The sequence below is a fragment of the Pseudopipra pipra genome, chromosome 2 (genome assembly GCF_036250125.1).
Source record: "Pseudopipra pipra isolate bDixPip1 chromosome 2, bDixPip1.hap1, whole genome shotgun sequence".
NCBI lineage: Eukaryota > Metazoa > Chordata > Aves > Passeriformes > Pipridae > Pseudopipra > Pseudopipra pipra.
In genome coordinates, this window is record NC_087550.1 from 84206304 (window position 1) to 84219318 (window position 13015).

The following is a 13015-nucleotide window of genomic DNA, read 5'->3' on the forward strand; positions in this document are numbered from 1 at the left end:
CAAAAAAAATGAAGTCAAACGCATGGGATAAACTTAACACTTTCAGAGGAATGACAAGTACTGAAGTCTTCCACCATCGTCAAGGATTTGACTACCCTATACCCTTGGGGCTGCCATCCATTCAGTCAAGATCAACACTGATATTCAGGCTTCAACTTTTCAAACAATAGTAAATGGAGAAGTAACAAAGACGTACAGTTACAAGAAGCACCAACTAATTTTATCTCCTTTTAGACAGGTCCTGAAAGTCAGTCGAGCAAATCCAAGCAATCAGGTAAGATTTATGCAATTAGCACCTAAACATGTTGTGACCCACCCCAGAATGGGGAAGGTAACCCACGTTCTTATTAATAAATCCCTTGGGGTGGATTAGAGTGAAACGACACCAAAAAATTGGTGTTTGAAAACATATATATGTAGGGTTTATTTTAGAACAATTTTGTTTCAAAGGTAAACAGATATGTTGCCATTTTGGGTATTATTATCTGTATCTGTTATGTATAGCAATAGGCAAAAAAATAAACTTTAGGGAAAATGCATAAGGGAGAGAAAGGGAAAGTTAGGATAAGGGTAAGGGAGAGTAAGGAAAAGAAAGGATAAGGGTGGAAAAATGTATATAGTCACCACCCACTGGATTCAGTGATGGAACTTGATAGTTGTAGAAGTGATGGTCTTGATCTGCTGGGGGTGGGGAAGGGAAGCCCACACACTTGAAGTTATGAGTTATTAAATATTTCCAGAACAACTTGTACCTCCCCAAGGTAGGGAGTTTTACCATGGAATAGTGTCACAGGCCGTGCCACAAACCACCCTACTGGGTGAGCAGCTGCCTCTTTCCAGCTTGCAAAAGTCCCCTGGTGATCCTAGAATGTGTAAATCATTAACCTTTTCAGTCTCTGACACAACACTCTTCCAAAGTAGCGGAAAACATCAGTAACTTTGGTACTTCAGCTTCTAGAATCCATTATGAAACCTGCTGCTATCTTTGGTTCTTTCATTTGAAACACTAAGACCCCAAGAAGATATTTGGTAGAAATGGACTGAGTGAAAATCAATGCAGAACAAAGAGCAATTCTTTGCTATCAAAAATTATATTCTTTAAAATATTGCATCAGAAGTTTTTGCAGTAGTACAAGCACATACCTCATCCATAATAAAACTCTGAATAAACTATATCAGGCATGACATAATTTATATTTGTGACATTATTAAGATTACAGTTTCAACTGTTTCTCAAGTTTCCTTGCCATCATCAATGAAGACCACAAGCAAAGTGATGCCGAGCAGTAGTCACTTTGGAAAGACAGCCCCTCCCCCCCATTATTTTTGTTGGGCATGACAATATATGGCAAAGGACATCCCTTCGTAAGCTGGGGTCAGCTGTGTCCCCTTCCAACCTCAGTCCACCCATTTGGGGAGGGGTGAGTACAAAACAAAAAAAGGAACAGGTTAACTCCATCACTGCCAGACCCAGCATAAGGACACACACCAAAATATCTATTCTGCACTGAAAGAACTCAAATGCCTTATTTTGCTAAGTTATCAGTGGCGAACTGAGAGAAGGTGTTATGCTGCTTTTGGTGTTGAATTATGTTAAAAATAATTTGACTCATCAACCCAAGTTAAACATCCTGATAGTGAGGTGAAGATGTGGCATAATGTATTCTTATCTAAAAATGCTGACATAGCTGGCCTGGAGTCATATGACTGACAGTCAATCACTTTATACTATAAAGGTTCAGTCCCACTTTCTAACAGCAAGTTCTTTTAACATATCCCTTTCTTGGAGTGTGTATGAGGAGACTCCTCCCTTGGGTCAGGACGCCCCTCAAGGTTACTCTTCAAGCCTGATTCCCCCATGGTTGTTCGTAACATTAATCTCTACCTGCTTGGTTTTTTTGCTTGAACATAATTGCTTTGATACAGTACACTATATTACACTATACTACTATACTAGTAGTTTTAGCTTCTATACTGTGTAGTAAATAATTCTGATTAAGATATTGTTGTCTAATCATTTATTATAATAAATAATTTATTTTTATGTAAATATATTTGGTTTGCCATCCTTAATCCTTAATCCTGTGGGACAAAGTTGTACAAAGATTCATAATTCCTTAGACTTAAACCATTGACAAAGTCTGGGTCTAAGATTGGATGCAACTGCACCTAGGCTCCTCTCTGAGGAGTTTAGAAAGCAAGGGAGTCCTTTCTGCACCTTGTGACTCAGTGGGAGGGCTTCTCTAGTAAACTGTATCTGAAGCTCCCACTCTACCTGTGACACCTGGACTAGTGGAAGGTGTTCTAGTCCATGGCAGGGGGAGTGGGAACTAGACAATCTTTAAGGTTGGGGGTCCAACCCAAACCTTTCTATGATTCTGTAATTTTCTTAGGCCTCAGAAATTGCCCTAAATGTCAAGGGAGCTTATGGAATTATTCATTTCAGGGTGGGATATAAAAACTAATCTTGGCATCTTCTCTGGAGCAAAATAACCTATCAAGTACAGCCTTTTTTTTCATCAGCTAACTATCTGTTGGATTCTTCTAGTATGACTCCAACACTTTTAGGTAACTGCTACTGCCTTAACTGTTTCCACTCCCTGGAAACAACACTGCATTCATAGCTTTATGACTTACTGAAAATAGCACTATAAACTGACATTTCCCTGATTATCTCCCTGACATTATCAAGACCTCCACCCAAGATATCAATCTGGGCAAGCTTGGTGCTGTGCCCATTTCCCCAGGGAGCCTGTTCCAGTGCCCAACCACCCTCTGGGTGAAGAATCTTTTCCTAAAATCTAACCTAAACCCTTCCCTGACACAACTTCAGGCCATTCCCTCAGGTCCTGTCACTGTTCAGCAGAGAGATCAGTGCCTGCCCCTCCAGTTCCCCTCATGAGGAAGTTGTAGATTGTGATGAGGTTTCCCCTCATCCTCTTCTCCAGGCTGAACAGATGAAGTGACCTCAGCTGCTCCTCATACGGATTCCCCTCAAGGCCCTTCATCATCTTCACAGCCGTCCTTTGGACAATCTCTTTTGCTTGTGCTGTGGTGCCCAAAACTGCATGCAGCCCTCAAGCTGAGGCCACACCAGTGCAGAGTAGAGGAGGACAATCAACTCCCTCAACTCAGAAGGTGTCCCTCCATCGGCTGGTGATGCTTTGCCTGATGCCCCCCCGGACACAGTTGGCCCTCCTGGCTGCGAGGGCACTGCTGACTCATGTTCAACTTCACATCGACCACGAACCCCAGATCTCTTTCTGCAGGGCTACTCTCCAGCATCTCATTCCCCAGTCTGTACACACAATCAGGGTTGCCCAATCCCAGGTGCAGAATCCAGCACTTGTCATTGCTAAACTTCATATAGTTTGTGATTGCCCAGCCCTCTGATTTGTCTAGGCCTCTCAGTCTTCAAGGGACACAACAGCTCCTCACAATTTAGTGTTGTAAATGTCTACCTTTTCTGTTCACAGCTAGTAACTACAAAGATTTCAACAATATGGTCTAGCAAAAAACAAATCCCACATGAATTCACTGAAAGTAACATAGAAACTCAGTCAGCCAGGGATCCAGCTGAGCTGCAGCACACGGTGCTCCTCTGACACTCAAGGAAATGGACACACTTCGATTTCATGCATCAGTGTGAGGAAAATGGCATCTGAAGGCTGTAGATATAGAGCACGTCCTGCTGAATTAACAGCTGACATAGCTGTAACATAACAGGGTAATGAAGAGGAGCAGCTGACCTTCATTATTCAAATGTGTTGAGTGATGTTTTCAACAAACAGGTTCTTCTTATACAGCACTTCTGCAGATTTTAATATACTGACATAGGAAAACAGCAACTTCAGTTCACTGGAAAGTTTTCTTTTTAATTTTACCATAAAAATGCAAAATAAACTCTTTCACTGTAATGTTATAGCTTTTAATATTCCTGAGCTGCATTTTAGAAGCAAAAGTATTCTTAAATGGATTTAACAAGAGACACTGCAGCCTTACTTTTAACATGACAAGTAAAAATAATTTAGCAAGAAGGCCCCTTTTTCAAGATAATGTATAGCTCTTTACATACCTGAAAAAATGCTTCAAGTAGCTCTATGCCACCTGAAGTAATTACAAAGCCAAATGTCAACAAAATATTGGAACAACTTTCAACGATTTTACCACTGCTTCTTACTTCCTACACCAGTGTGCCTCTCTTACATGGAAAGTACAATTATACAAAGGCATTACATGTCAGAATAGTTTGGGCCACAAAGCTTGGCATCATAAAGACATATGAAGGAATCATAGCCATTTAAAAGGTATCCTGCATATCTTTATAGTCAGTTTTAAGAAAAATATGAAAGTCCTGCTATCCACCTCAATCAGTAAAAACTCTACTTTGTTAAACATGTTTTCATTGATTAAACCAGAAAACACTTCAAATCAAATCTGTATGTAATAGTTTGTCACCTCTGTAGTTCCTATAACTGGCATCCATGTATTTTTCAAGCCAAATTAGGTGATACAGAGATAAAAACTTAACACACTAAAATTAAGCTTTAGAAAACTGAAAGTGAAGAAAATAGACCGGCTTTTAGCACAAGCACAGGTGGTTATACCTACATTGTGGTAGAAACATAGAAAGAGACAACAAAGGTCATAAAAATCAGGCATCTATGTTCTTGATTTCAGGGACTAGATACAACCTAAGCATTGGTGAAACAAACGTGTTTTCTATAGCAGTCACACCGACGAGGTCTGGTTTACAACTTTCTGGCCCTTTTGTCCAATCACAGCCTTTCAAAGGAGTCAAGGCCTCCACTACCCACTCCAAGTACTCCTTCGCTTGCTCCACGATCACCTCCGGTGCCTTCGTCTCCTGCTCACACTTCTGCGACTACGACTTCTTTCCCTTCTGTCTCGTCTACGATCCCTACTGCGAGTTCTCCTGTAACGTGAACGCCTGGGGCTTACACTTCTCCGACGAGGACTACGGCTTCGTCGAGGGCTGTAACTTCTGCTAGAGCGCCTATAATACCTCCTTTCTTTCCTGCGCTTCTCATCCCAGTAACTCACATCTCTTCTGTGTCTGCTGCTCTCTCGTTTACCCTTACTGTCATCACTATTTATGCTACTACATGAACGGCTCTTTCTTCTCCTTGGCTCTGTGCTACGTTTCTCCTGCTCACAGTGTGAGCCCTTCCTGTGTGTATTCTGGTCACAGCTAGAGAGGCTCTTCTGGTCCTGGTTATTAGTGGGAACACATGACAGTACCCCTGAACCTCTTTTCTCAGAACACCTCTCAGAGTTTGTAGTATGAAGATTCTGACCTTCTTTGATGGGAACTTTGTTATGAATGTTGCCATTTAAGTACTTGCATTGAGTGTTTACACTTTCAGGGGATGCTACTTCTATTTGAGAGCCGGAAGCCAGTTTGCCAGTAACGGCCTGTCCTGAGGTAGAAGTGATGCAGCTGGATGACACAGTGTGTGAAACACCACTAGGGTTTTTCAGTATGTCAGAATGAGATGCTTCAGGTTCTTCTTTGTTTTGATTAACTGCATCCATTTTCTTGCTCAGAAGATTATTCAGTAGTTTCTCCCTCAGTTCCTTTTCTTTCCTCTGCAACCCCAGTGCTCTCTCTTTTTCCTCTTCCACACGTTTAAGCTCAGCCTCCTGGAGCCTCCGTCTCTCCTCTAGCTGCTGAAGACAAATCTTTTCTTCATTCTGTTCTTGCTCCAAAAGCTTTACTGTCTAAAACAGTCAAAAGGAAGATAAGAATAAACAAAAAACCATTTATATACCTGCTCATGCTTTCAAGTTGTACCATAACAGAAAAGTAGCAATATGGCAGGAAAATAAAATCTAACAAACAGAACTTAACCATCCCAAAATAAAATGACGTTTCCTTAAGGGAAAAAAACCCCAAACCAATCAACCAACAAAACCCACTAACACACAACTTTTTGAGGTGAAACATTATTGGTTCACGATTCTTGAGTGTTAATTGCTCCTAGCTGTTTCACACAGCAAAAACAAAGCTTGGTCTGTATGCCTCCTTAATATAACAACAGTAACAAGAGCTAGAACAATGTGAAATCTGCAATATTGAAATACATTTATCAGGGCCAACACTTGAAGGTTTCAGCCAAATTTAAAAATAAAAAATAATCAGTCAAATATAAAATATTTTAAATTTCACTGAGAAGACTTTCTCTTAGATGATTGCAATCTGCAGTTTGTAGATGACTTCACAATGAATTCATAAAAACCAGCAGAAATATTACGTATTTACGTCTGTAAAACAGACAAATATTACGTAGAAACTGATTCCCATTTTGTCAACCACTTTTAGAAACTCATGATACTGAAAAAGACAGTTTAAACATTTTTTTAAACTGACCCAGCCAAACAGCTTAGTGTAGACCTTAGAATTCTCCAAGTGACAGAAACATACTCCCTGTTTCATCAGGCAACCTTTCTGTTCTGCAGCTACAAAGTTTAGAAGCCTACCAAAAGCATTTCTCCCTTCTTCCAGTATATAACTGGTCTGTACATAGCACTCTATGAATTCAAAAACACTCCTGAGGCACACCAGCATGAAGGAAAAAAAACATGCTTTGCCACACAGCTTTCATTTCTGCAGAAAATACTTAGCATACATTACACTCTAACATGACTTTATCCAAGTCTTAAGCTTCACTGTTTCAGTGAAAAAATAACAACACTGTTAGAGACAGGACCTAACATTTAAATCCTTTGCTGACAGTTCTTTTTCTACAGAAAAATAATTCTGTACATTTTCAAATATCAACTAACGAAAGTTTATTCTTTGAAATTGCAAAGAACAGTTAACAGAATTGCTGAAAGCCAGATGGGTAACAGCATCAAAACTGGAACTAAAAAAAAAGGAGTTTTGCATCTTCCACCTTTAGTTCACTTTATCAAGCTCACACATTCTTTTACTGGACTTAAGAGCAAGCCTGCCTATTACTTTTCAGGTAAAAAATGTCATTAAGAACCAGAGTTTCAAGTTCACTCTTCCATTTACCTATATGTGCATAATTTTCCAAGGGAGAAATACTGTTTCACTGTGCTTTTCTGATTTTTTGTCTAAGGAATAGCATCCAAAGAGGTAGTAAACCTGTTGTTTAATGAACAATGCTCCCCACCCCTCTTAAGTCAGGCTTTGTTCTGCTGCTTTCTTCATTAGCTTCTGAAATAAATATTGAAGTTACCTTTACTCTGCTTAGCAGTTCTGCAATTAATCTAATGGACTGCAGATTTCTCTGAGCTAGCAGGAGCTTCCTTTCTTCTAGCTTTATCTTCTCTTGCAGTTTTTTCTGTTCTTCAGCTTGAAGCTTTTCAAGCTGCTTTTTGTTTCGTCGAACTTCACGATCTTTCTGTTTCTGTTCTCTCTTGCGCAACTTCTCTTCTCTTTTTCTCTCTCTCTCATACTCTTCAAGCTCTCTCTGCTTCCTAAAAAGAGATGAATATTTTTACCTTATCTAGGCCAGTTACAATTTTAGATTCCTATGTAAAAATACCTTTTATACTGTAAGTAAATTTCCTTTTAAGTAACTCTTATTGATTACTGAAGAACAAAAGTAGAAAACTGAACATTCTAACCATTATTTGCGAGAGCAAGCAGTCATCAGCCTGCCATTTTTTAAAAACAAAGACAAAATATGGCTACAAACCTATTCGACCAGAGACAATAACCATGCATCAGGCAACCGGGCAGAGAATTATCATGATGAGAAGTAAAATACCAAGCCAAGTAATGTGTGCAGGGGTGGTGGTTTTTATTTCAGTTATGCTAAAGGCCAAGGGTTTCCGAGATCGGGTGTCTAACAGCACAATTTTTGGGAAATTGAGTATTTTGCAGGTTTAGAGTTTTGAAATGAACGTAAGTATAAGTTATAACCTAAATAACCCCACTCAGAGTTAAGTGTTTCACTTTAGCTACAGGAAACTTCTGTTTAGTTATCTTCTATCTTTTGACACTGATATGAAGGAGTAACAATGGTTTTGATATGCCTGATAGTTAAAAATATAACTAAGTAAAAAGCAATAAATACCTTTCTTCCTCTTTTTGTTTTTCCTCAGCTTCTTTCTCTTTACGCTTTTGTTCTTCCCTCTGTTTTTCAAGCTCTTGAAGCTTTTGCCTTTCAAGTTGACGTTTCTTAATTGATGCATCACTGAGGTGTTTTGTTGAGTCAAAAGAAACCTTTACAGGACACAATTGAAAACAAAGAGACAGAATTAAAAATCTCTCACAACCTACCAATTTTAACCTAGACCTCAGTGTAAGTACAATCAGCAATACAAACCCTTTTTTAAAAGAAAGAGAACTTCTCTATGTACCCAGAGCAAGCACCAGCTACTGTAACCAGGTAACTAGGTATTAAATGACTGTGCACTAGCAAGATCAGATACCAACTTACACTTCTGTGTCCCACAAGGAACATAAACCCCAGTTGTGGCTTAGGCTGTGGCTGTCCAATGTTTTCAACATGTCAGAACAGGCATATACAGAACTCTTAATATATGCACGCTGTTAGGGACTGTACAGCATTAGGTAGAAATTGGTCTAAACACAGGCCTATTTCTGTTTAAAACTGATTCTTAAATTTAGCAAATGAAATAGTTCTACAACATTCAGCACCCAGTTTAAGCAAGTGCTTTCCCACAAGTTCTAACACCAAGATTCCCAAACTGAGGTACACTGGACTGAGGATCCCAAGGAAGATACGCACATCTGATCAATGAGACCTCAAAACCAGTAAACTTCCAGGACACATGAACACACTTTGGCCATGTCCAGTTGCATGTTGGAACAGGACACCAGAAGACATCACAGCCCTGGTGTCCTTATCTCTCATTCTGTGTGGAGCCAGGTGTCTCTAAAACATTCCCACAGACCCATGGTCATGAACCATGGGGAAGAGAACAAGGGGCACACGCTCTGCAGTTTAATTCACCCAAGCTCTACGTAAAATGATGTTTCACTAACAGGCTGAAAGGACAGATAGGTGGAAACACACAAGGTGTTGTGACCTTGTATGACAGATATCTGCCCTGACAGGGCAGCTGCCAGGAAGACATGCTTCCTCTTGCACAGCCAAACTAAATTTGGGAACCCTGATCCTCTGTGTGCAAGTGAAGGTTTGAATTTCACTGGGCCAAGCCACAGTTTTTATGCTGCAACTGACAAGCTTTGATAACAAGATAAAATATTACAGCATTTTACTTACACTGACTAAACTTGCACAAATATTTGCATGTTCCCACATTACACACAGGAATACTCTAGTTTTTTTTCTGAAATGCAATTTCTGGTTTGATGAATGACTATTGGGCATATTGAAACATATTGGCAAACACTCAGCCAACATGTAAATGCTCAAGCCACCTCCAGAGTAAGTTTTCTTGAGGCCAAGCTTTCATAGATACTACATCTGAACTGACTGTCTTGATCTCTCCTATCATAGCTGTAATTTCTAAGACAAATAGGTTACAGAAAAATAGTACTGGAAAACACAGTACATAAATATTATAAATTAAGGCTAGTGCATTCACATGAAACTGTGGTAGAGATCACCACTCTCATTTAAATTTTTGTGGGGCCCTTCTGTATGTGAGGTACAGTAATGATTAACTGTGTATTCCCCAGGCCATACAAGCCATTAAACTTCACAGTTCTGACACTTGTCTGGTAGAGCTCATTGTCAATATAGGGACCAAATACAAAGGCTATGAAATTCCCACCCCTCTCCAAATTCCAATTTGTAGTGAACACAAGAAAGAACTATGCACTTTAAAGTCAACCTTTTGGTGAAATCTGTCTGAACTTGTTCAGAATTAGAATTCTAAGTGAAATCACAACATTTATAAACACACGTTATTTTCTAAAACTATTTAGAAAGTGATGTTTGTAAACCTGATCCTTCCATCAGCAGTTCTCATTTCTGGAACTGTCTTGTTAAGGAAAAAGCAAAACTCCACTCACTTTGCTCACACAGTCTAACAACACATTTTTCTGCCAACATTTTCTATTTAAAATTGTATTAGGGCTGTTCCATGAAGCTACATGAGTGCTGTCAGTGTCGCCTGTTGTCATCCCTACAGTACACAGCTGTAGGTTTCAAGCACTATGGAAATAACATTTATTTGTATTTGGTCTTTCATATGGGTTCCCATAAAAAAAAAAAGCTTGCAGTCTCTCACCTTGATATTGCAAGCCACTGCTTTGCCATCATCACCTTTGTACATGAGCTTCATCCCTCGCAGAGCGTTCATGGCCTCGATGAAACCCGCGTACTCGCGGTACTGGACATAAGCTTCGAAATTTAAATGGCCTCCAAAACTGAAAGTGTGGAAATTTCTGCCAGTCATTTCTTCTCTGTAAGGGTCCAGCATAGGTATGTCCACATTACGGATTTCTCCAAATTTCTGGAAAACTTTTATTAGGACTTCTTCGCTTGGCTTTTCCGAGCCCGTCTCCTTTGCTGCAAACCACTTGCAAGGTAAGCCCTCCAAGTGAATGGTGTCCGGCCTTTCCCCCGGCAAAGTTTCGTTCATGTCCTTTGCATCACGGAAAAATGAGTCCCAGTCATGCCTGGTAGGAAAGTCAATCTTATACTCTGCAGCACGCACTTTCAAAATGTCAGAGAAGCCACTCAACTTTATTGTTTTGCCATCAAGGCATGCCAGGAAAGATTTAACCAAACTTTTGTTCTCAACCTCTCCTTCAAACCGAATGAAATCCATTGTGCTTTTAGAAATCCGTAGAGTGGAAAACTGGTGAGTTTGCACCATCCCCTTCAATCTTTCCATCACTTCCCAGTTCGAAATGGATTTTCCCGGTTGCTTCAGCTGAGGAAGGGCCACACTGATGGTCATTTTTGTAATGGGCTTAAGGTATAACCCACAGGGAGCACAGAGCTCTACAGCTTCTGATGTATCATGAACTATTGTTGCAGCAGCCATAACAAAGAAAAAGCATAGGATAAAAAAATAAAAGATGCAAGTTTAAGTTGCAGGCCAACAGTAGTCAAATAAAATAGCCCTTATCCATAAATAATTTAATTCTTTGGCGATTTAACCATTCCCAAGTTAAAACGATGTCTCTTAATACAGGAGTGAACTAGATAGCTAAAACCGAGTAGTACAAACATCTTAAAATACTTTATAACCGCTAGATCCTGTAAGTAATTAAACCTCTGTAAGGCCTCAGAATAGAAAGCAAGAAGCTGATGACAATCTTAGGAATACATGAGGTTGGTATGTGATGGCTCAGAAAGCAGCTACCCTTTCTCAGAAGGGAGGGAAGGGACTGGCGGCGCGATGTCACACCGCTCCCAAGTTTACTTAACAACCGGGGAACCCCAGCAGGCTGGCGCCGAGGCAGATCTCACGTTCTCCGGAAGGAAGATCTGGAAAGTGTCTGCAACGAGAGAAAAGCGCTCTTTTGATTTAAGAGCCCGAAGCCGCACCGCCCCGTCCCTGCTGGCAGCGCCGAGCGGCTCCCGCAGGACAGGGCGGGGGAGCGCCGCGAGTCCCTCCGCAGGCAGTGGCCACCCCCGGCCGCATGGCCCGCCGGCACCTGCCCCGGAGCGGCTCCGCGGGAAGGCCGCCCGCCGCTCCCAGGGTCACCCGCACGCCCCGCCGCCTCCTCCTCGGCGCGCTCCCCGGCAGTGGAGCCCAGCTCCGCCTCCCTCTCTCCGTTCCTCCGTCCGTGTCCCGCTCCCAGACAGTACACCCCCTCCCGCCTCACCCGCAGCCGCCGGGACGCGTCACGCCGCGCGCGCCGCCGGGATCGACATCGCTTCCGCTTCCGCCTCCTCGCGACCCGGTGCCGCAGCGGCCGGGCGGGGCGGGGGGGCCGCGCTCTATGGTAGCGCCTCGCCAAGGCGGGAGGCGCCGCCTGGCGGCGGGGCGGGAGAGCAGCAGGTCACAGAGGAAGTGTTTCCGCCCTGTTGTGGGTGAATGCCCGGCCCGCGTTTCGTGCTCTGCCACAGGGACGCACACTGCACAGCGTGGTTAGCGGGCACGCACCCAGCGTGTGTGGACAGCTGTGTTTCCTAGTATGGCAGTTTCCCCTTTTCACAGATTCACAGGTTGGAATTAGGTTGGAAACCACTGAGTCCAACCCATGACTGAACACCACCATGTCAACTAGACCATGGCACTAGTGCCACGTCCAGTCTTTCCTTAAACAGTTCTAAGGATGGTGACTTTCTGGACAGTCCATTCCCATATCTAATTGCTGGTTTTGTGAAGAAATTCTTCCTAATGTCCAGCCTAAACCTCCCTTGGCACAGCTTGCAAATGTGTCCTCTTGTCCTGGTTGCTTGGGGGAAGAGACCAACCCCCACCTGGCTACAACCTCCTTTCAGGTGGTCGTAGCGAGTGATGAGGTCTCCCCTGAGCCTCCTCCTCTCCAGGCTAAGCAGCCCCTCAGCTGCACTCTACAGGACGTGCTTTCCCTCTGTCAGCCTGGGACACCGAGGGCACAGCCACCCTGCCCAAGGCCACCTCATCTTGACGGCAGAGCAGGGGTGACTGGGGTCACTGGCGACTGAGGGAGATGGGCTCTGCCTTGCTGCTTACCACGTCTTTCCAATACTTTTGCTGTGTTTGAAAACAAACCCAGACTCTCTATTTGTGAAAGAAAAACAAAAATCGACAATACATAATGTAGTTCAATAGCAGGAGTGACTAGTACTGTTTGAGGTACTGTCAGATATCCAAGATATCCATACAAGGGTCTGGAAAATATGCCATGTGACCAACAAGGAGATTTGACTATTCTGTCAGATGGAAGTTGTGCTGGATAACATGCAGCATCCCCAGTGGCAGGGAGCATGTGAGTTAGACAACTGAATTGAGCCTCCTAGATCATCTTAGGGGCATGATGTCTGGGTCCTACTGGGTTTTCAGCTGCCACATTAGGAAGGTGTAAGTCTTCTCAAATCCTGGGTTGAACCTACTGCTGCACCTCAGCTGCCATCTCCAGTTCCCT

General features: G+C 42.3%; 1 protein-coding gene across 3 annotated transcripts; it reads right to left on the minus strand.

Moving 5' to 3' along the window:
* Positions 1 to 3854: 3854 nt before the first annotated feature.
* On the minus strand, positions 3855 to 11886 carry AKAP17A (A-kinase anchoring protein 17A). 3 transcript variants are annotated; one of them, XM_064646169.1, is made up of 6 exons: positions 11768 to 11820; positions 11409 to 11437; positions 10219 to 10961; positions 8070 to 8218; positions 7227 to 7467; positions 3855 to 5742 (listed from the first exon to the last, which is right to left on the minus strand). In XM_064646169.1, the coding sequence occupies exons 3-6, from the start codon at positions 10891 to 10893 to the stop codon at positions 4846 to 4848; spliced, it is 1962 nt and encodes a 653-aa protein (XP_064502239.1). In that variant the 5' UTR covers positions 10894 to 10961; positions 11409 to 11437; positions 11768 to 11820; the 3' UTR covers positions 3855 to 4845. The 3 variants fall into 3 exon arrangements, with proteins under 3 accessions (XP_064502239.1, XP_064502237.1, XP_064502238.1); XM_064646167.1 differs by having other exon boundaries at positions 10219 to 11437; positions 11768 to 11886; XM_064646168.1 differs by lacking the exon at positions 11768 to 11820 and having other exon boundaries at positions 11302 to 11702.
* Positions 11887 to 13015: the final 1129 nt, after the last annotated feature.

What these genes read in the sequence shown, in the direction of transcription:
- AKAP17A (XM_064646167.1), bottom strand. Translation starts at nt 10,980, where the DNA reads ATGGCTGCTGCAACAATAGTTCATGATACATCAGAAGCTGTAGAGCTC. An exon ending in CAGTGGCTTGCAATATCAAG is followed by an intron (nt 8,219 to 10,218) that starts GTGAGAGACTGC and finishes TGTCCTGTAAAG; the next exon opens with GTTTCTTTTGACTCAACAAA. An exon ending in AAACAAAAAGAGGAAGAAAG is followed by an intron (nt 7,468 to 8,069) that starts GTATTTATTGCT and finishes ATCTCTTTTTAG; the next exon opens with GAAGCAGAGAGAGCTTGAAG.